General features: G+C 43.1%; 1 protein-coding gene across 1 annotated transcript in view; it reads left to right on the top strand.

The window, feature by feature from the left end:
* The window catches only part of LAMB4 (laminin subunit beta 4), a 790,532-nt gene that overhangs the window by 505,788 nt on the left and 256,753 nt on the right, over nucleotides 1–27,991 (top strand). Inside the window, exons 19-20 of the mRNA XM_086967212.1 lie at nucleotides 13,534–13,705; nucleotides 18,954–19,097. Coding sequence (XP_086823338.1) covers nucleotides 13,534–13,705; nucleotides 18,954–19,097 — 316 coding nt within the window. The remainder of the gene's footprint in view (nucleotides 1–13,533; nucleotides 13,706–18,953; nucleotides 19,098–27,991) is intronic.

Here is a 27,991-nt window from a genome sequence, read left to right as displayed (position 1 = left end):
TTGCTAGACAGATTATTCTGAGGTTGTTGTCATAGTGTTTCCTGTAATGCCTTTCAGCGTGGCATGTTTCAAGTTTCAATTTAGATAGCTCCACAGTAATTTACAGGTAATTTCTTAGTTTGCAGGAAGTCTTTGTAGGTCGGAGAGGAGCAGTAACATTCAGACTATCCTTCAAAAGTTGAGTAAAAGAAGAATGTGGCTAATTGATATGTGTGTTGCAACTCTGATTAAAACATCACTTAAGCAAGTCCTTAATCGTGGCTGCACTTGATGCCTGTGTAGTTCCCCCACCCCCATTCCTTTTAATAATCTGAGTTCTAGCAGAGGAAGGTTATATCTGTTAGAAGAGATCTGACTAAAAGAAACTGATGAACTTGGGAGAGGTGAGACGAAGCCAAACATAACATTGTTGCAGCTGGAGAAAACAGCATCAAGTAATTAGCCTTTGATAGGGTAGACTAGTTCGAAACTACAAGAAGGGAGATCTTTCTTTACATAAACATACCTCCCAGCTCGCAGACACCCTTGCACTCTGGTGCAAGGGTGCCTGCGTTGGCGTTAAGTCGTGAGACTTAGCGCCATCGCAGGGGGCAATGCCACATTGCACCATATCCTTGGTAATATGGTGCAGCCTGGGGCTTCCAAAGTGGTGATGAGAGGCGTTAAGCCAAGGAGGCTAATGCCTCTCACCACTACGTCCTCGATAATATGCCCCTATGTTTCAATGAGTAATAAGATATCGGGTTTGCAATCAATTATAATGACATTCATTGTGTGTCTGTGTGTCACTGTTGATCATGCATTAATCATTAAAACATTAATAGAGCTTTGAGAAGCTGGAATACCTTGAAAACACATTCATTAGTTACCAGGGATGTCCTGCAGGGAGCTGGCGATGGGAAGGAGGATGAAAGTAGACAAAACTCAAACAATATTTCAAGAATAGCTGGAGCAAGGAGATCATGGGTATATGCACCAGCTAATGGTTGGTCAGATGATTAAACTAAGTTGAGTTACCAAAATTATCTAGAGTAGCCAGAGGAAGAGCAACATAGCTGGGAGCCAGGTGCTGGGTGTGTTCAGACATGGATTGACTCAGACGGGGTTGCTTTTGGCTAGCCTTCAGCACTCTAGTGGTATGCCCCCTGCACACATCCGTGCTGCGAACTGATTTAAATAGGCGGTGCAGCATATGATAAAAAACTAAACTGCAAATCACGATGTCCCTTAAAATGGCAGTTAATAAGCTAAAAGAATGACTTCCATTTGGTGAGTTCTGTTCACAAGATCCCATTACTGGTTCAGATAGTGCAGTCGTCACCTTCCACAAAACCCTATTTATTTGTAAGTCGTTGGTAACAAACTTGACAACAAGTGTACAAGATTTCCCACTGACCTTTTGCCTATGAAGGGAAAAGGTCACTTTAGTCAAATACATAAGAAAATAACTACATTTATTCCACCTGTCTTCATCCGCCTTCTCCTCTTCCCTGTCATCATCCGGTTCCTGGGCAAAAGAAAAAAGAAAAAAACAGGTTAGTGGCCCCTCCAGCTGCCCCCAGGTAAGGACAGGGACACCTCTTTGGGTCCTTAGCTGCCACCATCATCTTCTTCTTCATTGCCTGAGTCCTCCAGGGCCCCTCGTATAAGGGTACAGGATGGTGGGGATGTCCGGCACTCCCTTGCCATGGATCTTGAACATCACCTCCCTCGTCCCACTGTTCATCTTCGAGCTCCAGATGAAGTAGAAGATCATTCTTGTGATGGCCTTGGCTTTACGGGTCTGCAATGGCCAGATTTGAGCGACGTGCTGGAGCACTGGCAGAGTCTTGTTCCGCAGGACCAAAGACTTCCCTTCGCTCGTCACTTTCTGAAGGCTCCAGATTCCCAGCTTCTGCTTCATCTTTGCAAGTCTCTCTTCCAATGTATTCTCTGCAGCACCTTCTATGACATACCAGATGCAAAGGATCTTCAGGAAATCCTGCTTGATGGGGAATGGCAGTGGGTTTCAGGTGTGGGTCCAGTGGCCAAAGAGTAGTGTTTCTGGCATACGCTGTCAATCTTCGCTCCTCACGCCTTTCCAAACTCGATATAAGTCTCACTGCCATTTCCCGGTCATCTGAGAATATTCTTAACACAAGCAGGGAATAAAGAACAGTGTGGTGCAAGTGAAAACAGTATATCTTGTGATAAGCGCTTGGAAAGAAATAAAAAAAGTAGTCCTGAAACAATGCATTAGAAATGGCTGTATGTTTAGCAGTAATTGGTTGCTGCTCTTGGGGAGGTCTTAAGTCGGGAAGAGGCATGATGCATGCATGCCATGGACCAATGGGGTGAAAGAATAACGGAGCAGTGTGGGAACCAGCACATGGCAAACCCATGGGCAGGTTGATGCCCACAACAGTAGATACAGCATGTCTCCTCAAGACAGCGCATACATGCCGTCTAGAGCTGAGACCTAATAGCATGTCTCTTTGGGAAAGCACATGTGTGCTGTCTAGAGCTGAGACCAAAAAAAAACCAAAATACAGTAATAATGCACACACAATTTTCTGTTTCACATGTTATTAATTACCTTTTTGGAGTGATGTTTAAGTCAGGTTCCAAAACATACCAAATACCCAGAGCAAATTCTATTTGTGCCAGATGTTTTTTGCTCACAGTCTGGGGGCTATGAAGTGATTTGAGATCTGCACAGGATGCCTAAAACAGAATCATGACAGTAATAGATTGTAACTGGTGGTGGCATCTCACCTAGTTGAAGGTCTCTCTGTAACTACATCACTTTCCCATTGTAGTGTGTCAGAATATTGAGCACCAAAATATCGTGGCCTGATTAGAGACTAACAAAATATTGTGGATGTAGGTTTATATAGGTAAATAAAGATTTACTATTCTTAATTTCACATCTATGTGCCCCGTATCATAAAGGAGTTAGGTACAGTAAATCGATGTGTACCAACATTGTATCTTCATGGCATTTTTATAGTCTATATTCTAGCTCTGGTTCTTCTCACCTCTCTTCTCTCATTGGTCTCTGTAGTGGGGAAGACCCTCTCCCTATAAAATGAATGGCTCCTGCAACATTTTCACATACTGTTGACCATGCTACCGTGCATCTGCAAAATGTCCCATAGGGGTTCCTGAGCCCACAGATCTCCATCCAGTGACAGAACACTTCTGTTTCTTTATTCCGGATCCCCAGAAATTAGGCAAATAGGAGCTTCCAAGATTTAGGGCCTGTAGAAGATGTATTAGGACTAGAAAACCTCTGACAAGGTGTATGCATTCTTGTAAAATTCTTTCTCTGTACATAGGGTCGTTGGCACTTCCTTCCCCTCCAAAGCAGATCACACTAACTTCTGCATGAGTTGCCTTTAATGCACAGGCATGCACACTGACCAATAGATTGAGCAACCCGAACTCATCCTTATAAAGGTGTACAATGGATTAATTGCTGTTACCAATGGCTGCCTGTTCATGGTATCTTATGTTAAAAGTATCAATTCTGTGTCAGTCCATGTTTGGCTTTAGTTGTAGACTGAAAAATATTAGTTTAAGTTTAGTGATAGAACCTGGCATTCCAGAGCAGCATGTGTAATTTCCAGGAATGTGGCTGATTTCTTAAATTGCTTGGTATTAGACTTAGGGGTGGTGGTTAGTGTTAGGAGTTGGGCTAGTGTAAGATGTTGGAATTAGGGTTAGGGATTGCAGTTAAAGTTAGTGACTAGGATTATCTCAGGGGCATAGACGTTTTAAGGCATGGGCAAAATAGGCTATGGCCCAGGGCCCCAGGCCTTCAGGGGCCCCCCTGATAGTGACAGCTCTGTTCTGCAGAGAGTCTTGACCTGATGACCATGAGTAATTCTTAAACAGATACTTTTTAACCACATCGCTGCTGCACATTTTCCCCTCCGGTGCTGAAGGATTCAGATTTTCATAGTTTCAAGACGAGCTCAGCTCGTCATCAGCACAGCTCCACTGTGCCTCATGACGAGCTGAGCTCGTCATGAGCATGGAAGGGGTTAATAACGGTTCACTTTATTTTTATGTGAGTGATGTGTGAGTCTATTGCAGACATTTTGCAGAGGAATATTATGTTTGTGATTTGTGCAACATCCATAAAAAAGTTTGTCTTGGATCAAAACAGGACCTCACATATGAGAAGTGAGATTGTGTCACAGAGATTATTTGCAGTAATATCAGTAAGCTGCTGTTGTGGTACGGTATTGAAAACACTTGTTACTATCCCTGAATAATGATGTAACAACATTAGAATTTGGACAAGTAAGCTTTTGCACTGTCCGTGACCTCGGCAAAAAGGGCATGATAGAGCTCAAACTGGATCATAAATTAAAATCTGTTCCGAACAGGGCCCCCTAGAATACCTTTGGTCCCTGGTCTCCAAAATCCTTAAAATGAACCTGCTTAGGGGGCAGATTTTGGGTTAAGACTTAAGATTGGAGTGTTTGAAGTTAGGGTGCTGTGGTTGGGATTGAATGAGTTAGAGTCCAAGATAAAGATATGTTTAGACTTAGTGGAGCTGACAATGCATTCACAATTTAATGTGTGAATGTGGTTGTGAAAACACATATAGAGTATGGACTGATGATGTAGTGGAAAGAGGATCTGTAAGTGACAATCTAACTTTTGGCAATGTAGCCGTAGTGACATGGAGTTGCATACGCATGAGCAGAATGTTCTATTTTGTCAATCTTCAGATAGGAGCACTCAGGGTTACATGTACCTTTGCGGCTGTTGACTTATCCTTGGCTACTTGTACCTCTGTCATTCAATATTATATTGTAGCCAGGAAGCCCTTTAACACCTAGGCTCTGATTTAAATTTCGGCAGACAGGTTACTCAATCACAACAGTGATGGATATCCCATCCACCGAAAATTAATAAATAAAAAAATCCCATAGGATAATATGGGATTTATATTTCGGCAGACGGGATATCCCTCACCGTTGTGACTGAGAAATGTGGAAAGTGAGCCCATATTACTATCGATGCCCGGGCTGCTGGCGCAAGTCGCCTCTTAGTTCCCATTCTGAATAGTTACCAAATAAAGAGACGGGCGCTGAAAGCAGGAATCACAAGGACAGGATTTATTACTCATGAGGAGAGCCTGTCATTTCGGACACGAAACACAGTGTCTTTCGGGAGGTGCTCTGGCAAGTTCTCAGAGGCATCGCCTTTTATACCTTACAAAACATTCCTTATTGCAACAACGGCATTGTGAAACAAGAATACGACATCCCCCTAATCCTCGTGTCAATCCCACCCCACATGTATCCACAATAGAAGCCCTTGACCTGCGGATAGGAGGAGGGGGAAATCAAACAGCTGAGTGTTCCGCCGATTCTTGGGATATGTGCGCCTGATCGTAGCCCAGGGGGTGGGGAGGCCAGGATCAATAGTGGGTCCTTTGAGGAGGAGCGATTTCATACAATAAGGGTCAGTAAACAGTGTCTCCCGGCTTAGGTGATGGCCTCGGACATGTGTGGATAGTCCATCGCGGAGGGAGGGTTTACTAACAGAGGGGTTATTCATGAAAGGAAAGGAGGTGTTGGTCAGGCGCGGCCGTGACTCCCAAGGACAGGGTCTTGCAGAAGAGGGAGTTTTTACAGAGAAAGAGGTCTTATGACCCGTACATGAGAGATCGGGGGCAGTCGGATACAGCTGGGGGGGGGGTTGTGTCAGCTGAGGCGAGGGATGCTTCTTCAAGAGGAAATGGGGGACTTTGCGTGGGTCAAGCAGGAGGGTTGCTTTTCATAGCAGGGTCGCGCAGAGGGAGAGGGTTTCATGGTCTATGCATGTGAGAGGGGGGGGGGTTCAAATACGCGCAGGAGGGAAGCCGGGGATTCCGATGAGCGGGCAAAAGGCCATGGTGCCTAAAAATGGCTATCAGGTACACGTGGGCACGGGCTTTTACTGGCGGAGCGGTGCGGTTAACGTACAGGGAAGGGAATGGGAAAGGGCAAATGAACGCTGCTTATGTACATCAATTTCGTTATTTTCCACAGTCGCCGCTTTTTACATAACAAAGTTCATTTTCCCTATTCTTCCTAGTAAATGGGCGTACATATAAACATGTGTGGTTGACGAAATGGCACTTGTCAATACTAACATATTGCATATAATCATGAACAGTTGGTGTGATTGGCAGAATGCAGCACATAGGAATTTGCACTCGTTGGGTTCCTAACGTACTACATAGCATAAATGCTTCTGACTTTCTCAGAAATGTGACCAATGAACATTTTGACCAAGTAATTGAGGGAGGAATTCAGTCCAAATAAGATCTCTTCGTCACAGTGTCTTTTTAGCAGTGAGCCATCACTGGTAGGCTCTAGTCCGTGTCATTTCGTTGGCGCTGCTGAGCACCGGCGGTGGAGCTATAGGTCCAGCTCGGATCCATCCTTACGCGTTGCAGGGTGCGGTCAGTCCTCTGCTGTTAGACCACAGTCCTGTTCCCTAGCCAATCCTTTTAGTGGTGCCTTATGCTCTGCACCTATATTCCTGTGGCGTAACCCCATTTACACCTAAATGCTGTTCTTCCTTTCGACAAAAAGTCACGTGGAAAAAGGGGGTATGGTTCAGTAGTCGATGGGAGAGAGAGAGAGAGCGGAGTGGGGTCAGATTTCCTGGGACACACCAAAGGGACCAAGGGAGCTATGGATAACAAGCAGGCAGGCCCATCAACCGGGCTTGAAAAGGGGGACGGAGGCTTCAGGCACGCGTGGGTAGGCGGACAGAGGGCTTCGGGACAGCCTTTCAACCTTTCGTTTACCACATTGGAGAGTGCTGCCTCGTCCCGTGTTCCTGCTGTGCTGTGGCTCCACCTTTGGTCGAGGTCGCATGGGTCCCATGATCTGCAGCCAGGCTGTGTGTCACATCCGACCCTTCTCCTCTGATGGTCGTATATCTTTGAAGGGGCAAAAACAAGTTTTAGGGAACTGACAGAAGAAGAGATTTTTACATTCGAATTCCACCCGCAATCCTAGCACCTGGGTGTTATGCTCATTGGTCATAGTCAGAAGTCTATTACCGTGAAGTAAGTATGTGGGCATTTCTACTGTGTTTGTACCAAGTCTAATCGGCGTTCATTCATGACACATATGGACAGAGGTCAGACTCCTATCACTTGCGTATTTCATCAAAAACTCCGAAATTGGCAACATTCAGGGGAGACTCGTCCTTCTAACCCGAGCCTTAACAGTCTTACATTTCCCTTTAGAGCTGGCTAACTCCTTTAAACAGAGCGGGGGTGCAATCATCGAGAGACAGGATTAAACATGTTTCTCTCGAGGGGCGACAGGTACTCATGACCATTATATATATCGGGGACAGTAGCTGGGATCAATCAAGTGGGGCGGGGACGCCTCGGGCATTCGCGCTTAAGTGCAAAGGGGTGGGGCAATCTGGGCATTGGAGGTCAATCTGGACCTTGGCGCTTGTCTCTAACAAACCGAAAAATAGGGTGCCATTGACATATAGTTCCCTTATAAAAGGCCAGATTAGGGAACCTCAGTCGTCTTACCTGTCCTTTCTTTCTTAGCCAATTCGAGTTCATTCATTTTGCAGAAAGGAGAGGTAGTAATATGGCAAACTACAATCATTTTAGTTTCTGTCAATTTCGCTGAACACCTTCGTGTTCGATAAGCATCCAATCAGACCGGTGCCAGCGGGGCACAGTTTTACCACAAAAAGGAAGATGGAACAGGTGGACTCTCACAGAGAGTGAGAGTCGTTCGCAACCTAAACGAGCCATTCAGTACACGTATGACATGTAGAGAGAGAGAGAGAGAGAGAGAGAGAGATAGATAGATAGAGGGGGAGAAAGAGAGAGAGAGAGAGAGAGACGTGTACGAAAATAGGTCATTTAGTGTGCTCACAACACAGGACAGCAGGGGTTAGGTAGCACAGAGACGCAAACAGAGGGGAGACATAAACTCATACAGTACATACACGCAAAACCTCAGACGAAGGAAGACAGTACATGTATTACATACAAAGAAATTCATGACAAAACATAGAACAGTCATTGGCCAAAAAGATCTCTTTTTGCATGCTGCGCATCTTTAATATCCTATTTATCTACAGGCTGAGTTCTTCTTACCTATTCCTCCTTTTTCCTCTCGCTTGCTATTTTTGCGAGCGTTCTCAATTACTAATACTTACACCTCGGTCAGCCGGTCGGAAATTAACCTGGTCAGGCTATTGCCCACGGTTGGATCTTAAACCACTTTTGAGTTTCTTCTTTTGGTTGGAAGTTCTCCAGGCTGAGGCACCAGAGGGTATTGATCAGGAGTATAGTCGGACAGTTTGGTTATATCTATAAGAGTGTGAGAAGGAGGTGGTACATTTCGAACATCAACAACATTTCTACCTTCCCAGACGGGTGGTGCCTAGGTAACCCTTACCTCAGGACTTTTCCTTGACCTTTCCCTATCTAGTTAAACGTCATAGTTGTATTATCTAGCGTGCTAATTTCGAATCAATTTCCGTCATACAGTACCCATCAAGTTTCTATGTCAGTCCATCCTCCCAGTCGCTATGTTCTAAGGAGGAACAGTCATATCTAAGTCTACGTCTTTCAAAACTCGTCAGCATAAGTACTATACTCAGGCCCCCCTCCTTCCCTTTTCGTCGGTCGTTCGATCATCACTCCTTCATACGTCAGCCGATGTTCCGGTGCAACCTGCAGAAGGGGAAGTAAGAAGGGGGTGGGGACAGCATTCAAAAACACATCATCGAGCATAGATCCGAAAATGTTTTTACCTACCACATACTCGACCTATCTCCACGGGGTGCATTCTCTACCATCTCGGCGTTTAAGCCCAGAGGGACCAGTAGTGTTGGATAGGTAATCATCGATGGTGTGCATACCTACATGAATCACTTGGTTGTGGCCTTTTAGGTCATGTGCAAGGGGGGTGGTCAAGTGGCATTTCCTTGGTATCGTTTTAAGGGCGTCTAAAACACTTTTCCGGCTGTCTGTGACACATAATGTAGCTGCTAAGTATCGGGCCTTTTTAACCTTCAACCTTAATCGTACTGCATGTATTTTACTTATGTTGGTGACAGTAGCCATACATTTCAATAACATTCATAAATACAAACGCTACGATAATATTTGCGTACTCAAAAAGATTTTAATGAAAAGGTTGGTGCACAAATACGGGCCTACAACCCAGTGGGCCGGCTACGGAGCAGACTGGAACTGTGCATAAGAGGAATCGAAGTCGGTGGCCATTTATTTCATAAAGTGCAGCAGTGCAATGAAAATCATATCGAACTTTCTTAAGAAGCAAGTATAATGCGTGTCAAGCCTTCAATAATATCATCTCATTATCCTACTATTTACTCAAGACTTAACGTATATCAATTCATTGTTCAAGTGCCCAATCAGTGCCTATTTCATACCAATTCATTGCTCCCAACACATAATTAGTACCCACTCTAAATCAGTTCATCGTCCCAGCACATAATCCATATCCATCTTATATCGCTTTCTTTTCCAAGCACATACTCAATATCCATCTTATCTACTTTTCATTGTCCAAAAACTGCATACATATCTTGGGGCATCAAAGCTGAGCAATCAGAGTGCAACAAGGATTTTTAAAAGTCTCATTTTGTATCGGCGCCATTTTGGGCGAGGTCAGGCAAGTCCCAGTATAGTCAGATTGCCTCCACTGACTCGTAGTAGGACCAGAACCTTCCGTTGGTAGTTCAAAAAGTTTTTCGTAATGGGGTAACAGACTAGCAATATGGACCATCAGTCAAAAAGTGGGGAGGGAGGCAACAATCTTTCCTACCGGGTCATTTGGTGTTCCACCGGAACTGAACAAGTCTGTATCTTTGCTGCATTTTAGCCATTTCCAAACTGAGGCTGGCGCCGGCAGGAGTGCGCCGACGTCTCGTGGCTCCATCGGGGGACGGGGGCGGGGGGCGCCTCGTGGAGAGGTCGGCCCCCCTGGCTCTTTTAGAATCTTCAAGGTTGAGGAGACACAGGGCGTGTGCCCGTCCCGGGCAAGAAACCGCTTTTTGATATGGACCCTCTTCAAGCAGGAGCCTTGAGGTGTCTCTGGAAGCCTCCACCTGGAGGGAGGTGGGGGAGGCTCGTTCGCGTCGCCTCCCCCTTCCAGCGACCCCGCGCCGCTCCTCGGCTCCAGCGCTTCGGTATTGGCCGTGCCAGGTAATGAAGATGGGGGGGGGGGTCGGAGGCAGAGGCAAGACATCCCCCCCTTTTCATGTGGCGGGACTACCTGCAACTGTCAGGGGTTGCCGCTTGTGGCGGGACTACCTGCAACTCTCAAGGGTTGCCGCTGTGGCGGGACTACCTGCAACTTTCGAGAGTTGTCCAAGATATAATTGAAAAAAACGCTGCCGACCTCGCCTTTGCTCCGGTCTTCGATGATGGCCGGATCAGGCAAGAGAGGGGGGGGGGGGGGTCGGTGGCTGAGGCAAGACATCCCCCCCCGTGGCCTGCAGGGCAGCAGAAGAGGGGAGAAGGAGAGACCTTTGCGATTTTTTCGGGCCGTCCGCCCTACAGCCTCCCCTTCCGATGGCGGCCAGCCAGGCCCTGCTCTGCACGCGCTGAGGCCTCGCCTTCCGGATGGGCGTAACCGCAGACCTGTTGCACTTCGGGAGTTTTCCGGAATGGGGGTAGGTGTTTTATTGATTTGTATCTATTTCATGTTACCGTTATTTGGGCGTGGCGGGCAATGAGGCAGACATGTTGGGAGCAGGAATAGGCAGTGGAGCCTAGCTACCTCGTGGCTGTCTTGTTGTCGAGTCTTTTTGCCATTTTATATTTCTATTACGAACTATTTGTAATGTTTCTTATTTTTAGTGAAGTCGAAAGCTCATCAGGGGGTTACTGACTTAGCCCGATTTCTTTTATTTTTCCTTCCTTTCCTTAGCGTGTTTCGAGCTAAAGTTTCTGTTAATAGGGTACGGTGATCACTTCATATTTTTATATGTTCTTTCATTAGGGGTACTCCTGGACGGACCAGATGAGTTACCTCCAATAAATGGTCCGGGTGGAACTAGATTATCGATCAGTGGGGAACACATGTCCCTTCATTATGGTATCATCCTGGACGGACCGAATGATGTACCTCCAATCACTGGGGTAGCCTCTTGGACAGACCAGATGGCCTACCTCCAATAAATGGTCAATGAGGGGGGAGCATATGTCCTTACATTAGGGCAGCCTCCTGGGCGGACCAGGTGAGCTACCCCCAATAAATAGTCAATCAGTGGGGAGTGGGTAGGCCTGACGAATCATAAGGGGGCATAACCTACCCTTTACTACTTGCAAAGACTAGACAGAATATTGCTATTCCACGTTATTTGCAAACAGAAAATACCTCAAACGAACAATTCCTTGGACAACAATGTCCAGTCAATCAATCAATCAGTGGGGAGAAAAACAGGCATGACGGATTACAACGGGGACAAATGTCTGCATTACCTGCCCTTCGCTATCTGCAAAGGGAGACAGAATATTTCTATTCGTCTCTGTTTGTGGACAGGGAAGATCTCAAAGAGCAACAATCGATTATTAATCGATATCAAACAATCAGTGGGGAGAAAGGTAGGCATGACGGATTACAACGGGGACAAAAGTCTGCATTACCTACCCTTCTCTATCTGCAAAGAGAGACAAACGTTCCTATTCGCCGCTGTTTGCAAACAGAGAATGTCCCGTTCTCAAGAAGAGAACTAATATTTCAAGTAGCATCAAAAGCTAAATGAACCAATAACAACAATATCAGTATTCAAATACCGATTCCAATACAATCAATGAAACAATCAGATGGATAAAACCATCCTACCAATCAGGCGTAAAAACGCCCTACTTAATCTTACCCGGACCGGACCATACGGACGGTTCTTCGTCTTCCTTCTCCAGCGCCCGATCGTTCTCTTACTCTATGCAGCATTCCTGTGGGATTCCAGTCAGGACAGTAGGTCACTCGAGAGAGGTCCGTTCAGAATCGGTGAAGTTCATTCAATCGGCAGCCGGACGAGGGCCCTCTCAAGGCAGGCATACTCCGATCATTTAGATGTTCACCTCTTCGTCTGGATCTCTCTTACTGGACCTTATGTCACTGATGGACCCCGCGTTGGGACGCCAATTTTGGAAAGTGAGCCCATCTTACTATCGATGCCCGGGCTGCTGGCGCAAGTCGCCTCTTAGTTCCCATTCTGAATAGTTACCAAATAAAGAGACGGGCGCTGGAAGCAGGAATCACAAGAACAGGATTTATTACTCATGAGGAGAGCCTGTCATTTCGGACACGAAACACAGTGTCTTTCGGGAGGTGCTCTGGCAAGTTCTCAGAGGCATCGCCTTTTATACCTTACAAAACATTCCTTATTGCAACAACGGCATTGTGAAACAAGAATACGACATCCCCCTAATCCTCGTGTCAATCCCACCCCACATGTATCCACAATAGAAGCCCTTGACCTGCGGATAGGAGGAGGGGGCAATCAAACAGCTGAGTGTTCCGCCGATTCTTGGGATATGTGCGCCTGATCGTAGCCCAGGGGGTGGGGAGGCCAGGATCAATAGTGGGTCCTTTGAGGAGGAGCGATTTCATACAATAAGGGGCAGTAAACAGTGTCTCCCGGCTTAGGTGATGGCCTCGGACATGTGTGGATAGTCCATCGCGGAGGGAGGGTTTACTAACAGAGGGGTTATTCATGAAAGGAAAGGAGGTGTTGGTCAGGCGCGGACGTGACTCCCAAGGACAGGGTCTTGCAGAAGAGGGAGCTTTTACTGAGAAAGAGGTCTTATGACCCGTACATGAGAGATCGGGGGCAGTCAGATACAGCTTGGGGGGGGGGGGGGGTTGTGTCAGCTGAGGCGAGGGATGCTTCTTCAAGAGGAAATGGGGGACTTTGCGTGGGTCAAGCAGGAGGGTTGCTTTTCATAGCAGGGTCGCGCAGAGGGAGAGGGTTTCATGGTCTATGCATGTGAGAGGGGGGGGGGTTCAAATACGCGCAGGAGGGAAGCCGGGGATTCCGATGAGCGGGCAAAAGGCCATGGTGCCTAAAAATGGCTATCAGGTACATGTGGGCACGGGCTTTTACTGGCGGAGCGGTGCGGTTAACGTACAGGGAAGGGAATGGGAAAGGGCAAATGAACGCTGCTTATGTACATCAATTTCGTTATTTTCCACAGAAACCCATCCACTGAAATCTAAATCAGGCCTCTACTTCAGTAAATCACTGCACCCCTAAATCAAGGGAGCCAGTTTCAGTCCAGTGAGTCAGTTTCAGTAGGAGCATTCATGGAACCTGTGGCACTGGCCAGGAACCATTTCAGTGCCTTGAAAGTAATGCTGGAATGCCTTTATCTGAATTTCTAACATTTACTTCCCAGACAAACTCTGGTGGCGAAATAAGTTTTGAAAATCTATTTTCAGAAAAATATTGTGATTACATTATATATATTTTGTTCAGTTATTGTTGCTTTGCTAAACAAAGCATTTTTTATTACATCCATAGCTTGGACTTGTTGCCAAGACTGAGTCTGCTGAGGATGTGTGCAGTAAGGAGCAATTCGAACAGTACGAGCAGTACAGATGCTTTGAAATTGACCCTGAATTTCCATTACATCCCGCAGACTGTGAGGACCTCATATTGAGCATCTCTGCTCGACTGTACAATGGAGCTCTTCGTAAGTATCTGTTTTGATGTGTTATTAATCATTTTTCCTACCTTCTGTTTCTGAACACTACCTATGAAAGCAGAAAGTGGGGAGTGAAACCCACCATGTGAGCGTATGCGCCCTGAGCTCAAATTATTATATCCAAAATTACTATCTTTTATTTAACCCTTTCGATGCTGATGACGAGCTCAGCTCGTCATCACCCACGGGTGTCATGTGCTGATGACGAGCTGAGCTCGTCATGACACCAGCAAAATGGCAATTTCCAGCACAGGAGGGGGAAAACACCTAGAAGCCAAGGTGTTAAAGTAGCACTGTGTTAAGAAATTCTGCACTGCATAGCTTGAATGATAGAAAACATAGCACCATAACATATATAAAAAGGGGAATAGGGATTTCCCCTCAAACTGTAGGCATATAAGCCTGCTGGACAATTCATTTAAGATTTTCTGTAGGCCATACTCCATGATTGAGTAGAAGATAAGAATATCCTTGAAGACGCACAAGAAGGCTTTAGGACCAAGATTAGTACCTTCAACAAGGTCTTACGCTTCAAGGTGTTATGTTGGAAATATATCACCTTGAGGCAGGACCATCTATATGTCGCTTGTATTGATTTAAGAGCAGCATTTGACCTGGTTCCGAGGGACAATCTCTGGGAAGTGCTGGATGAATATGGAATCCCAAGAGATTTATTCTGGATTTTGAGGGCCCTACAAGCAGAAACATATGCCAGGGTGAGATGGAACATGGCAGGGGACCTATCAGATAGAATTGATATTAAGCAAGGAGTGATACCTTGCTCCCATGCTTTTCAGTTTATACATCAATGGAGTTGTCAAATGGTTGGCTGAATGTAGGCATTATGCCCCTAAATCTGCAGGAGTCCCCTTCCAATCCTTATGTTTGCTGATGACACTCTACTCACATCAAGAACTCCTATGGGGCTGCGATCAAAATTGAATGCTATTGTGGCTATTTGTGAGAAAAGGGACGTAGATTAAATCCAACCAAATCGAAATGTATGATAATAAATCACCATCCAATTTACAGAGAGAATGTGATAATAGATGGGGGTTCCCCATGAGTAGGTTTCACACTTTGATTATCTAGGAGGTGTTAGATTATCAGAAAACATGGGGGGCCCAGCTAGAAAAAAGCAAAACTGTCTTGCACAAGGAAGCCACGGATATTGGGAGGAAATATAAGGCCACCTCTGGGGGGCTTAGTGTCGCCAGCTATCACTGTTTATAGATCCTCAGGAACTAACAGCATCAATTTATGGTTCCGAGGTATGGGGCTACGTGAAAGCAGAAACCCTCACCAAGGTTGAGGATATCTTTATCATGGCCCTTTTCGACTTACCTGTATGTACGCCTATTCAACTTTTGAGATTAGATCTGGCATTAAATCCTATACATTTGATCACCTTGCTTAAACCGTTACTCTACTGGCTCGGACTCTGGTCCTCTAGAAAGATGGCTCCTTCTAGGGAATCACTAAAGGAGTTGACCGCCTTGATAAAGAAGTATGTACCCCCTGGCTGAAGTTAATCAGAAAACTTTCAGACAGCATAGGAGTTTCCCAGTAGATATAACTAAAGCGGATACTCAGAAAGTGAAACAAATGTATTGGGAGGAAGTGATGCAACAGACATGGAGAAATCAGCTGGAAGGAAGTACATGTGGACTGTTTTTGATTCACAAATGTTTTTCGAGGTTAGAGCCATATATGGACAGAATTTTCCCCTTCCAAGCTAAATGCTTATATGTACAATTCAGATGTGGTCTTCTTCTGTTGAGAGCTTACACTTCAAGGTGGACTAATACACCTTCAGATTTTAGACATTGCCCAAGCTGCCCACAGATTGTAGAAACGGCAGTACATTTTCTGTCATTCAGCCCCCTCTAGATGACAGTACATAATAAATGAATAAATGCTATCTTTAGACTTATGGGGGCGAAGCATTATTTGGGGTTTTAAGGATTTTAAAAAGTGACCCTAGGGAACAAATAGTTTTTGCGGTCTCAAGGTTTCTTTATTGTGCATGGAATCAAAGAAACAAGGCTCCAATTATCCCAAAGCTATGAGCATCGATTAAGCTAGCTAAGTTATTATTACATTAATATCTGGGTGGTTTTAAGTATATTTTACTTATAAGGTATGTCTAACTATTTCTTAAATTAATCAACCAAGATTGGTTGAAATGATTGATTTATGTCCTAGATATGATTTTAATTGAGGTAGATGTATGATTGTTTTAACTGAATGTAATTCTTAGAGGAGTTTTCCTGCACTGACTTGAGATGATATCAGATTTATGTGTTATTGTTAATTATTATAATATTACTAATGTTTGGAACATGGAGGATATTACAATATTTGTTTTATGTGGTTCTAATATGACTGTAAAAATTTTATGGCTCGACAGCTGAAGAAATGTTTATATATAATATAAACAGCATAGCACCAGTTACCTGCTAGCAACAGCATCAGCAGCACTAGCGCACAAAAAATGGGTGCTTCATAAAAATCATGGCATCATGCTATGTCGCAAAGGCCAGACAGTGGTGTCTAATGTAGGATTTGGACGCAAAGAACAAAGTCCAAATAATTTCCTTAGTGTAGACAAGAGCATGTAAAATATGTGTGTTTGGGTGAAGAACGCATTTTACATGTTGGTATATCAGAATATATACCGCTTGATCCCTTTCTTGTTCCAGCTTTCATTTGGCGTTAGGATTTGGTGCAAAACAAGATCACGCTACTTTAGTAGCTCTGGATTTGCACCAAATCCTATGTTTTTGTGTGTTCCCCCAGAATATTGATGCAAGATGTTTTTTGAACCGCAAAATTGGTGCAAACTAGCCTTTGCATTTTGAAAGTTGATTGTCTCTCCTGTTTACGCAGCTTGGCATCTTATGCCTAGCGTTAGTGCCTGTTCAAACCTTAGGAAATCTGTCTGTTGGTGTTAGCTGATGCTTTTAGTCTGTGTGGTGAGTGTACTAAAAAATATAGCACAACACAGCGCAACCACAGTAGCTGCGTTGCGCTAGAGGGAGAGAGGAGGTCAGAGCCATATTTATTCCATTCGATCTGTTGCTGCTTTCACATGTGCTACTGTTCTAACAGGCTGCATAGCAACACACGCTCACCTATTTTTTAACAGTTCACACACTAGGTGTTTGCTGTACAGTGCAGCACCGCTTTGCATCACTTTGCGGTGGTACTGTGTTGATAAATCTGCTCCTGTCCCTTTAGATGTTTCATATCAAGCTCTCCTGGGCAAAGAGGAAACAGGGTCAGCCCTGCTCCTAAAGATCTAAGAACCTACCCTGAGGGAAATAAATCTGAATGATGTCCTCACCAAAATTTAGGGATGAGTCCAAATTTGTCAACTCTCTAACGAACCTTTGTGTGCGGCCGCGATTTTGCACCCGTGCGGCAAAATCGCAAGTGAGCGGGTTCATGACGGCCCCCAGCCGTCATCAGCACACGAGCACCGCGGTGCATGATGGACGGGGGCCGTCATCAGCATGCAAGGGGTTAATATGGTTCGACTGATAATTTTGCCTTTACAAGTTTGCCTGAAAGAAAAGTATGATTTAAAGTTTGTTAGATATAATGCCACAAAGAAAGGTCTTCTGTGATGAACTGTTTGAAATCGTATCTCATTTATTTGCATATAACATGACATTATGCCCCAATTACAAGCGGGCCAGATGAGGTCGAGGTATTTACCACACCTAGTAAATAGCATCATCCCGGAATGAGATATTTGATGGGTGTGGTAAATAAATCCTATTTCAAGTTTTTTTCTTGGAAATGAAGCATAACATGAACAATCAGTACTATATATAGAACCAAATTCTGATTCTTTTTTATTTTTTTCCAAGTCTTTTTCCCCCTAACAAATATTGACACGTTTGACCTATCGAAATCTGTCAAGGAAAGCATTGAGATGTGACAGTTACACACAACTCAGAATTTTGGATCCTCCTGTTTGTACAGAGATAACAAAATAACCAATATTTTGTAATTTTGGCAGAAGTATAAATAAATCCGAGATGATTTGATCTATTTTGCTCTTGGCTCATAGTACCTGTTGAATCACTCTCAAGCTCCAAAAGTCTTAGGAAATCTCTCACGCCATGAAGATAATAAAGATCTGATTCACGACAATATATGATTGCGCTAGAGAATTGGATGCCTTAAGGTAAACAGCTTACCATACACTGGTCAGAGTTCCAGCTTCTAATAACACATTGTTTTGACTGCATCTGGTTGCTCACATATTGCTTTTTTGTACAGAGAGTGAACTGCTATTGAAGAGCTATTGAAGAACAGTCCATTGCGTTTTGGAAATAGTTATTGCTCCCAACTGGACCTTAGTATTTTTATTTCTACAGCAGAATTTTCATTTCCTTTTTCACATAAAGTCCATAATCCAAAAACCCATGACCTGTAGCAAGAACCAGAAGAAACAGATGTAGCAGCATAAGTAGATTTCCACACAGGTAAGGGGGGAACACAAATACTTTATTGGGCATAGTTAAGGTAACTAAATGTGATCAATGTGTAAAAGCCATAGAACAATGTGAAGTATGGTTCTCTGTAGTGTATAGAATATTGAATTAACATAACACAATCTAAGAATGTATATATTCCTGTAAAAAGTAAGTTGGTTGGTTCTTAAGCCAGTTAAAAAGTTGTGACATTTTGCCTGGGTCCAATATTTGCTATGGGACAGGACACAAGGTGCACCTCCCTGATGAGGAGAAGCAAGGTTAAACGCATAAGGTTCCTTCTGATGTAGATCACAGGGCATGTGACCTTGTAGTACAAACTGGGCTTTTCCTACTGGTAGTGGACCAGGGCTAATATGAATAAGGTTGACCTCAGTCTGTAGTGTCCCAGTGATTAAAACGATGGACTGGAGTGTGGACCAATGTACTTGCCTGTCACAAAAATGAATTTAACCATTCCATCCAACACATTTTAGTTTTACTGCCTAGATCCAGTGCTTTTTTGCCCACCAGAGGTGCAATTTAAATGTTCAATTACATGGATTGTGCCAAACAGATCTGTTTTGCATCGAATAATGCTGGAAGCTTCTTAATGGAGCATATTTAAAATTAGGTGTAACATTTACAGTGCTTGTAAAATAGGGAATCAAAGATATTAATTCAAATAGAACAAATAATTTATAGTGGAGTACTGCTGCTGACAACCATCTCTGATTGTTTTTTTTATGCAGAATGTAAATGTAACAGACAAGGCTCCCTGGCAGGAAGCTGCGGTAAATTTGGAGGCCAGTGCATGTGCAAGCCTAATGTTGTGGGCTCCTGCTGCGACAGGTGTGCTGAGGGAGGCTACAATTTCGGGCCTGACGGCTGCACTGGTATGCACAATATTCTGTACTAAAAATCTTCTTACATGTAAAGAACAGATAGTTCAAATGCATGAATTTTGCATTCCTTGTATTTCTGTACAAAGGTTATTATTATTGTGGTGTCTATGCTTTAGAGGCTACCTTCAACGAAGACTATAAACCATCAAGTGTTTGCTTCCTGTGTGTGTTTTGTGTCCCTATTGCAAAGTGTGGTTAGGCACATATATTACACATGTGAATTTTATGCAGCGGTGTGCAAAATCATAATTTTGCCAGTGAAATATCGTGTAAGGAACAACTTTTCAACTTCCTATTTATGCAGTTTCTTTCCTATGCAATGTTTCACCTGCGGTTGAAATTTCCTAGAAAATAAGAACATTTTTTACTGGAGTTTACATTTCAAAATTTATTTTGTGAACATTTTACACATAAAGTAAGTTTTGTGGAGAGTTTTCTTCCAAATTGTACTTATTGTAGGATGTTTCACCCTATTGTCTTTCAACATCGACTTTTCCATGAAGTTGGTGAGGTTTTGAAAAATATGTAAAAAACATTGACAAAGCACGATTGGCACATTTCGCAGAATACTAGAGAGAATGAAACTGCAGAGAGTTGTAGAACATGGATGATAAAAATACCAAGAATTATTTCTGAGGCGATCATACCCCCATCTTATATTTCACTAAAAATACTTCAAGAAAATGTGCATATTTACAGGTGCCATCTCGGATCAGTAAATGTGCAATTGAAAACATGATGCCTGCATCATTCACCAGGCATGCACAACCGTGGTGATGCATGCAGGTGTATATCTCATCACATATGGGCTGGCCTGTGGCCAATGCCCGCCAGCAGCGGCTGCACCATTGAGCCTTTTTTTCGCTTTTTTTCCCAGATTCTACATAGGATCGGCAAAAAGTATTTTGATTTTTTTGCTGGTGCTGGACAACATCGTCAAAAACCATTGGCAAAGGCATTAGTTCAAAATGTCGAGACCTTTTGGTTTTGCTAATGCTTGTTTAATTTGTTTTTATTTTTCAGTTCAGTTTAAAATGCTTTATTCGGTTTATAAGACATAACTATATAAGCAAAACAAGATACATAAACTTTTCAATGAGTTAAAATATTAAAAATCATCAATTAGCCTAAAATGGATAGTTTATTTACATATCCTTTTGACACTACAATTCATGAGCAAAGTTTTCCATCTGTTAACAAATACAAGGGCAATATTTATATCGCATTAAAACCCTGGAATACATTAAAAATTGTATCATACAAATGTAGTACTTCTTCTCCTGATAAGTCCAAATAGTTATCAGAAAATATTCCCTAAATCAAAGTATACATACAGATTTGAATGTACAGACAGGTCAAATTTCTTCTTATAACACAGTCAAATATTATCAGATGACTATGGATTTCCTGGCAGCTGTACATTTCAATATATATGTTGCAACAAAAAAGCAAATGTCTGGGCTTTCCAAAGAACACATCAAGTTCATTGCTGTTTTTGTGGAACGAACAAGGTTTTTTAAAAAGATAGGTTTTATATAAAATTTCCTATATGAAGAATAAAATTTACAAAATAATAAAAAGTGGCAGCAACTCTGTCTTGAAGTGTTGTCACATGGACATACAGAGTCTGATCGGGATTTCATTTTGGGAAAAGCTACTAGATGGTGTGCAATACCCAATCTTAAGCGCGTTAAAACAAAACGGTGAGAATTTCGAGTCACAATGGAAAGGTAGGCCTGAAAACCAATATTTAATTGTAGGTCCCGGTAAAAGGCCACACTCGAGAGCTTTCCAGACATCTTTTCACGGTTCTTCTTTTTATATATAAGAAACCTTGTTTTTATTTCTTTTTTGGGTATTAAAACTACATTCTCAGGTTCAAGAAAAATATTACAGTCAAACAGGAGATTATACCAGTAATAAATATATTTGAGCCAAGAAATACGGGATACATGATCAAGCCTGAGGCAGTCGCGAATTATCTCTTGTGTAAACTGAGTTTCTGTTTTGGCCCTAATAGAACGCCATAGCAGCAGGGGGCGTAATGCAGCTATGTCAGAGATATATTCGATTCCTACCTCCTTATGTACTAATTCAGTGGATGCCGAGGTAGGTACGCAGAGTAGTTTTTTAAGAAATGTATTTTCATCTCCTTGCAGGTGTTGGATTGTGCTGGTGCCCCCATACACCAGCACCATATAAAGCCAATGAGGTGCAACGTACATTGTAGATTGCCATCATGTCTTTTATACTTCTGACCCCCAGTTTTGTAGAAAATCTAAAAATACTACTAGTATTCCTGTTCATCTTTAAACTGATATTATCAAACTCATGTTGCCATTTGCCATCCCCTGAGAATGTAATCCCCAGGTAACAAAAAGTTTCAACTTGTTGCATTTTAACCTTGTCAATAAAGAAACTAGAGCTTGCTGACTTGGCCTTGCTCCCATATGTCATCACAAAAGTCTTAGTTTTGTTCACTTTAAGTCTCCTGCTTTCAATAAATAACATGAAATTGTCAATAAGTCGTTGTAGACCGATCTGAGTACGGGAGATTAAAACAGCGTCGTCCGCATATAATAATATGGGGACCGCCTTCCCTCCTATGTGTGGTGCATCCGCAGGGATCCGACTCAAAATTGAGTCGACCTGGTTAATAAATTATGAAAATGAAAAAGGAGCTAAAACGCAACCCTGTCGAATGCCTCTTGAAACTTTAAGGGAGGGGGTACATTCTCCAGGGGTTCCATAACATACTTTACAAGATAGTTTCTCATAGAGCCTAGCTAAAAAGTGTATAATTTCATTCGGTGCACCTAAGTCAATTAAAATGTGCCATAAAATAGAATGGTCCACGAGATTGAAAGCACTGCTCAGATCCGCCAAGCAGAGAAACAGTGAACCATCCTTAGCAGTGTTATACTTGTTAATAAGGAGATCCAAATTAACACACTGCTCTAATGTCCCCAAGCCTTTTCTAAAACCATATTGTACTTTAGTTAAAATCGCATTTTCAGCGGCCCAGATTTCTAACCTTTTCAACATTATCCTACTCATGGTTTTGATTGATGCATCTGAAAGGGAGATTGGACGGTAGTTACACGCCTCAGATTTAGATCCCTACTTAAAAAAGGGTATAACTACCGACTGACTCGATGAGGGTGGTAAGCTTCCTTCCGCTGCCGTGTTAAAAAGCCTTACTAAAAGTGGCGCCCAGAGGTTCATTTCGGTTTTAAACAAGTCTACCGGGGCCCCATCTGGGCCCGGCGCTTTCCCTTCTTTACTATCAATTAAACCCTCATATACCTCCTCAAGGCTTATTCCAAGGGGCATGGGCTGCCATGCAGAGCCCTCCTGAAGAACTGTTCCTAAAATAATACTATCTGGGTTAAAAATGTTGGTGAAATGTTCGATCTACGCATTGCAATCAACAAATGATGTTGATTCTGGTATATTATCTTCATAAAACATACAATTTCTTAGTCCAGAGTACAAACTAAAATGAAGTCAAATAGTTGTTTGGTTCGATAAGGATTAATCATGTCTTTTAAAAATAGAGTTTTCTTAACCACAACGTCCATGGAGCTGTGTCTTTGTCTACCTTCATGGAGCCCTTTCTGAAAGGATATGACACAGCCCTGGTGTCTGAGGTTTGTGTACCCCTAACGTTCCCACTCTATTAGTTTTTGTTAAGATCGGCCCATCTCTAGAGAAAAGGCATCTTGTATGGACAAAGAACCAAACAGAAAGTAGCTGTGGGTCCCTTAGATGAAACATTAAAGGTACATTTGGATGAGAAAATGTCTTTCTTGGTCCATTTTTGACTAGCTCCAGCTAGAGGAAAGACCTCCACCCATGGGGAACTTTACCTTATAAAATAACTTGAGAAAAGGGATCTGCTTCACATTCGGAGAACAGTAGAAGAAAAAGAAGTTGAATCAATTAATTTTCTATTGGCGTGAACTAAGAAACGAGCCTGTCTGGTACAATCCGATGATGAGCCGTATCCATTGTCGCGGACAGGTCCAGCATTACGAAAAAGCAGTCACCAAACCACAATGCAGTGGGGCACTTCCAGTTGCCTGTCTGGGACAAACGCATATTGAAGAGGAGAAATGTAGACGGTATTATATTTTCTTATAGTTGCTTAACAATTATTTTCTCAAAAATGTTGGCTAAAATGTGTAGTTTGGTAATAGCCCAAAGGTTTGAGAAGGTGGTGGGATCCTAGGCTGAACGTTCTAGTAAGGAAGTAACAACTTGTCTTTTTAGATGACCCAATGAAGTGTATATAGGGCAGTATGTACCCTAAGAAGTCATGCAGATGCCTGAAGTTACCACCCCGCCTCTTTTTTCCATTTGCGTTTTAGCCCAGGTGCAACCTTGAATCCCTATATAGTCACCATAAGATCATATACCTTTAAGTTTCAGGCACAGTGCTAATACACTGTTTAGCATAATGCTTTACTATCATAATTTTGAGACCATCTTCTCTACAGGTGGCATCAAAGTAAGCTTCAGACCTCCGTATCCACAATGTCTTTAACAGTAAAGTGCACTGATGCTTTACAGGTAGGTTTGCTCTCCAGAAAATGTAAAAAGTTACTTTTTTATTTAATTAAGAAAACCATATATAAACATTAGATGCAGCAAAATACAAACGTTTTTTGGAGGGCTGGCGAGAGAAGCATGCAGCATCAGCATTGTTTATTCTACAACCAACTAGATAACCCAGATGGCTGGGAGGTATCAAAAACACAAAAGGGAGAGTAGAGGAAGGAAAAAATATGGGCCTCTCCTCCACGGTTCTATGCAAATAATCAACAGAGGTATAGGAAGGAGGAAAAAGGGAAAACATTATATTGCCTTGCAGAAAAACCACTGAAAGGAAAACATATTTTTTTTTCATAAAACCCTCACCCACCCGGGTTTCCCCTTTGTAGCATGCTTCATCATTGGGTCCATCCCTACCCTCTACGGACAGGGGCGTGCTACAACCTACGAATACGCGGGAGCACTAGTTTGTGAAATATAGGTGTCCTTATACACCTAACTGCTTATGGTGAATCAGAAGGGAGTGTTTTTTTTTGCTAAAAGTTGAAAGAAGGGAAATTTAAAAATACCAGATTAGTTGCTCCAATTTTTTTTTTTTACATTTCTTTCCCCCCAAATGTATGCTAAAATCTGGGGACGCGTGGAAAAACTCTAGGCGTAATTACCAAATTTTTTCATTGGTGGTCAACTAGTTTCATGCCTATCCCCAAGGCATTTCATCAGGACCTAGGAAGGAGACATTATGTTCCCACTCCAGGTGCTTTTTTAAACACAATAATAATAAAAATACAAAATAAACATACAGCACCTAATTGGTCTGTGTTAAATCTAAAAGGAGACCTGCAAGGATAGAAAGGAGAGATTAAAAATAAACGCAACCCTTAGGTCCATATGGTATTCATTAGGTCGTGATAATTTCATGGTAGTGATGGTGAAATATATTTTTCAAACCATGCCCAAAGGGGTGCGTACATCTGTGAGGCACACAAGACAAAACAAACATTTAACATACAATACAGTGTCACCAGCATAGATTTGTATATGGATAAGTACATACTTAGAATGCGACCATCATTGGACCCCATTAGTCCATAGAGGAGTTTAAAGGAGGAACGCCTATAGTCAAACCCTACACGTATTGTCGAAGATAGAAAGATGTGTGAAAAAGGATCAGGCAGATCGAATCAAATAGCGTGTGTCCTGAGGCGGGCAGGACTCCCCTACTTACTCTGTCAAGGCTACTCCCTCTCCGTATACCTGACTGCACTCCCTCGAGGCTCCGATGTTACTGTAGCTGCGGGGAGGGCCGTATTTAAAGACTTGAGTTATTCAATGTGCCTCTCAATGGATTGGAGAAAGGCAAGACCGCGCACCGCAGTTCCTGTGCATTCAGTCCGTTTACTTCCGGGTTCCTAATAAAATATTAGAATGTGAGCTGTTTCTAATTACGAATGTTTCTACGTGTTATTGTTGAACAGACACAAACATAATTGAAAACTCAAATGGTTTGGGGTCATTTCTAAAGAGATTGGTGTCTCCTAGGCAATAAGTTGCCATTCTGGAAAACTTTATTAAGATGCGTGAACGGACATTGAACATTCATATGAATAAAGTTATCCCTCAATTGAAGTACTGACTTTGAGCTAGTGTTAATTATTACCACTATATTATACTATGAGGGTGTAGTAGAAATGATTGTACCCTTTAAACTTTATAGATTAACATCCCAGTATTTTTAATGTCTGGCTGCAGGCATACGTGGGGTATTGCTAACCCAGGTGTAATCAGATTTATGTACATCATATGGGAAGAGTCAACATGCCCTCAAGGACTAACCGAGGCTAAAGATACCGGTGTAAGGATTTTTTGTGTTTATGGAGAAATCATATAGGGTAGTCACGTGGGGAACTTTCCGGTATTATGACCAAAAGGACTATCAGAGGCAAATTATACTGGTATATGAGTTTATGTGTGTAATGTGAAGTCATACAGGTTAGTCCTGCAGAGTACTTTCAGGGGTACTTTCAGGTGTTAATCATACCAAAGTCTGGATTTTATATTTAGGTAAATTGATACCATGGTATATTCTCATTTAATCCATTCTCATGCGATTTGAGTCTATAGACCCATCTCTGCTCCTTTTCATGAAGGTCAACCTTGTTATTAATCAGTTCTATCACAGTTCATCTCAAATCCCTCAGGGTGTGTTTCTGTTCCAGAAATTGAGAGGTAATTTTGGTTGTTGGTCTTTGGCATCTAACGTTACTGCAATGTTCGCATATACGAGTTCTTACTTTTCTTGATGTCATCCCAACGTAGTGGAGATTGCAAGGGCATGTGATCAGATATATGACGTTGTTTGAATCACAGTTAGGGAACCTAAGTTGTTCCCAGATTGTGCCATCATTGTAGGTGATCTTTTTACTGGTTGTTGTGATGTGGCACATGCTGCAGTTGCCGCAGGGATGATGGCCACTGATGAGTGCCAGAAAACCTAGGTTGGGGATGTTGTCTTGAGGTTTGAGGTTTCTTTTGTGTGAGAACATGGGTTTTGGTAGCGTAATTGTGCACCCACTCAGAATGCGCCAGTGTTGGTTTATTATTTTGCTGGTGGTGTTAGAGGCACTTTTATATGTTCTGATACATATAGGACGAGTCGTGTCCGGTTCCTATCTGTTGAGTTTGAGGAGGGGTTGCCTGTTGTTGTTCCTTGCTCTAGTCCTAGCACGTGATATTATTCTATCTGGATAGTTTCGTGCTCTCAGCTTGGCACTGAGATCAGTTGCTTGTAGTTTGAAATCCTTAACCTCAGAGCAGTTCCTCCAGAGGCATAGGAACTGCCCATATGGTAAATTCTCTCTCAAATGTCTCAGGTGATGGCTTTCAAAGCTTAAGAGACAATTCTTTGCCGTGGTCTTGAAATGTGTCATCGTCTGCAGGCCTGCTCCATTGGCATGATATTCATGTTAAGAAAGACCATTGTGGTTCTTGAAATCGTGTAGGTGAAATTTAAATATTGATTTTGGCCATTGAGCCATGCGATGAATGACTCTGCTGTGTTCTCATCTCCATTCCAGATGACGAAGACGTGATCTATATATCTTTTCCAGACACTAATGTTGTCTTTATAGGGGCTGGTAGATGACAAAATCTTCTGTTGCTCCAGGCGGTGGATGTGCAAACCCGCCACACTTGGAGCGAAGGTGCTGCCCATGCAGGTCCCGTGCTTCTGTAGGAAGAGTTGGTTCTCAAAAGCAAAATAATTCTCTGTTAGGGCCAGGTCACAACAGTCCATCACCAGGCTACGCAGTGTTTGGTATTCCCAATTCGTATTGAAGAGAACCGCCTCCAGTATTTCTATGGCTTCTGTTAGACCTGGCATCTTTGGCGTGGTTTTCCCCTATCTTTTTGTCTCTACCTCCTGTATTTTTTGATGCTGTGCTGGATTTCGTTTTTGCTGGTTTAGATGCTTTGGACACTCTGCCACTGCTGATCAGTGCCAGAGTGTAAGTTCTCCCTATGTAAATTGCTATTCTTATTGGATATACATGATTGGCATATTTGTGTCACCATGAAGCCCCTAGTAAAGTGCACAGGGTGTGCCAGGGCTGGTGATGACAAATGCTACTAGTGGGCCTGCAGCACTGATTGTGCCACCCACAGGAGTAGCTCTAAAATGGTGTCTCAGGCCTTCCACTGCAGTGCCTATGGGCAGTTTAGAAACTGCCATGTCCTCCTGGTCAGTGTCCCCACTGACCAGGTCTAACCCTTCCTTTTTCGTGCACACCTGTCACCCCTATGGAAGGCCCAAGGTACCCCCCTGGGCAGGGTGAAGTGTATGTGAAAGGTAGAGAATGTACTAGTGCAGGTGACATGCTCTGGTAGTGAATTACAGCCATTTTCGTTTTTCACTATTGTAAAGCTATCTTGCTCCATTGGTTAACATGGGGGGATGCTGGCTACAGTGGCTTCCAGCATTTCTTCCCATAGGAACAAGTTAGGACATAAGTATCTAGTATCCCTGAACTCAGAATTTAATAACATATCTTTTAAGAAAGGTTGTTTTTAAATCCTGTGTTTGAGAACAGCACTTTTAGAAAGTTTCTGTTCTCTTGTCTAACCCTTCTGTGTGCCTTGGCCTGTTTGTGTATTGACTGTCTGGTTTGTGAGTGACAGGGGCTGGGGATTCCCCAAGAGGCTGGCTGAGTCAGCCCTAGGCTGAATGACTGCATTTGCAACCTGAGTGGTGGGAGGAGTTAGCACCTGGGCCTGAATAGGGCTGTGCCTGCCTGCCACAATGCTGGCTCCACCTCCTTCTGGGCGGCTGACGA

The sequence above is a fragment of the Lissotriton vulgaris genome, chromosome 1_1 (genome assembly GCF_964263255.1).
Source record: "Lissotriton vulgaris chromosome 1_1, aLisVul1.2, whole genome shotgun sequence".
In the NCBI taxonomy this organism is placed as follows: domain Eukaryota; kingdom Metazoa; phylum Chordata; class Amphibia; order Caudata; family Salamandridae; genus Lissotriton; species Lissotriton vulgaris.
The sequence above is the reverse complement of the archived record's forward strand: the minus strand, read 5'-3'. Positions and strand labels throughout refer to the sequence as shown.